This window comes from Acyrthosiphon pisum, chromosome A3, assembly GCF_005508785.2.
Source record: "Acyrthosiphon pisum isolate AL4f chromosome A3, pea_aphid_22Mar2018_4r6ur, whole genome shotgun sequence".
In the NCBI taxonomy this organism is placed as follows: Eukaryota; Metazoa; Arthropoda; class Insecta; order Hemiptera; family Aphididae; genus Acyrthosiphon; species Acyrthosiphon pisum.
The window spans coordinates 11222133-11223822 of record NC_042496.1 but is presented as its reverse complement, the minus strand read 5'-3'; the positions used below and the strand labels follow the sequence as shown (position 1 = coordinate 11223822).

Genomic DNA, 1690 nt, shown 5'->3' with positions numbered 1-1690 from the left:
CATTTTTTGAACTTTAAATGCTTAAAAAAAAAACTGTGACTAACGATTTTTAATATTTTTCATCTGCCTTTGAAACAATATACTAGGAGCCGTCTATTAAATTTTCAAGCTTTTTTATCCAACAAATAAAATTTTATTGATATTTTTAGAAAAAAAACTAAAAAAAAATGGAAAATAAAAATGTCCGTAAAGAGCTCAAAATACATCAAAATATTTTGAAAATGTTATGGTGTATAGAAGATGCTAAGATAAACATTCAGTCAAAATTTCATGTATCTACGGTAATTTTTTTTAAAGTTACACCAAAAACCAAATTCAATTTTGTGAAAAATCGATTTTGCGTAAAAATTCCCGTTTTTCCTTAATTTTTCTTTTGTTTTTCCCGGCGCTTTTGAAAACCACTGGGAAATTTAAATTTTGACCTCCCCAATGCACCAACGATATTCACTTTCCAATCGAACAAGATACTGAAGTTGAAAATCGTAGCATTATTTCGACTACTTATCGTGTACACAGACACAAAAAAAATAAAAAAAAAAATAAAAAAATACACATCATTGTAAAATCAATACATTCATCGTTTCACTCAGAATCTAAAAATCGCCAACATTGAAAATTTAAATATAAATTTATTTATCGTTCCACTCAGAATCTAAAAAATTAAAATATTAATTACGAAATTGCATAACTATTAAATTTTACTTAGGTAATAGAGAATAAAACTATTATGGTGTCACAGTAAATAGATTAAATAAAAGTGTTGCTACCTATGTTTACAGATTTTGGTATTGATGATCACTGGAATCGCTACATTAATTCAAATGAAAGAGTATTCGTTCATGATTCGACTTAATAATATAATGACACCTCAATTCCCAAAACTAGAATGAATATCTTAGAAAAAAATTGATTGTAATATTAAAACATTATTATATATTACATTGTTACTGTACTTTTTTTTTATAGGATATAACGTCATATCAGCGATGATCAATGATTTAAATTGAGGACAAATTAGTGCTGCTGACCGAAATTAAAACACAGTAACCAAGCTTGGTAAAACTTTTCAGGAGACCTTGTTTACTAAACATTAACAGGCCGCTGAAAAATCTTAATTACACAAAATGTCAACAATATTTTATAGATACTATAGTAACCTTCGAAAAATCAGTATCTAATAAGAAAATGATTTGCCTAATTAAAACTCCTTAAATTTAGTTCTTGGCATGAAATAACCTTGTGAAAAACAACCATGGAATAAATAACCCTATGATAAAAATTACGTGTATGGTGTAAATAACCTACCTAAAAAGGTAGATTCTTTCAATTTTTTTTACCATCACTAGTGATTCAACTAGATTCGACAATTTAAAACTTTTTACTGGTTCATTCTTTATGGCAGTGGATCATTTATTGCTTGACCAATTAAAAAAATGTAATTGATCAATAATGTTCTACTTTCCTTAATTTTATTTTTGAGATCATCATAATCATAATAATATATTATAATATATTCCTTACTTGCTTAAGAGGAAGTCACACCCACATAATATGTTATCTCTGTCTTACACACGTATACGACGTAGCAAATTGATGTTCACCAATCACCAGTTTCATTAGTGTGCTGCCAGTTTCAATATTAGAGTGAATTTACTTACTATAAAATTTTTAGGTAAGAATATTATCTGTA

General features: G+C 27.0%; 1 protein-coding gene across 3 annotated transcripts in view; it reads left to right on the top strand.

Moving 5' to 3' along the window:
• The window catches only part of LOC107883587, a 23617-nt gene extending 21927 nt beyond the window's left edge, over positions 1-1690 (top strand). For 2 of the 3 annotated variants that reach the window (XM_029491577.1, XM_029491576.1), the window contains one exon: positions 967-1690. In XM_029491577.1, the coding sequence (XP_029347437.1) occupies positions 967-973 (7 nt within the window). In that variant the 3' untranslated portion in view covers positions 974-1690. Of the gene's footprint in view, positions 1-779; positions 913-966 lie in introns of all 3 variants that reach the window. The other variant, XR_003839830.1, reaches the window with a different exon arrangement.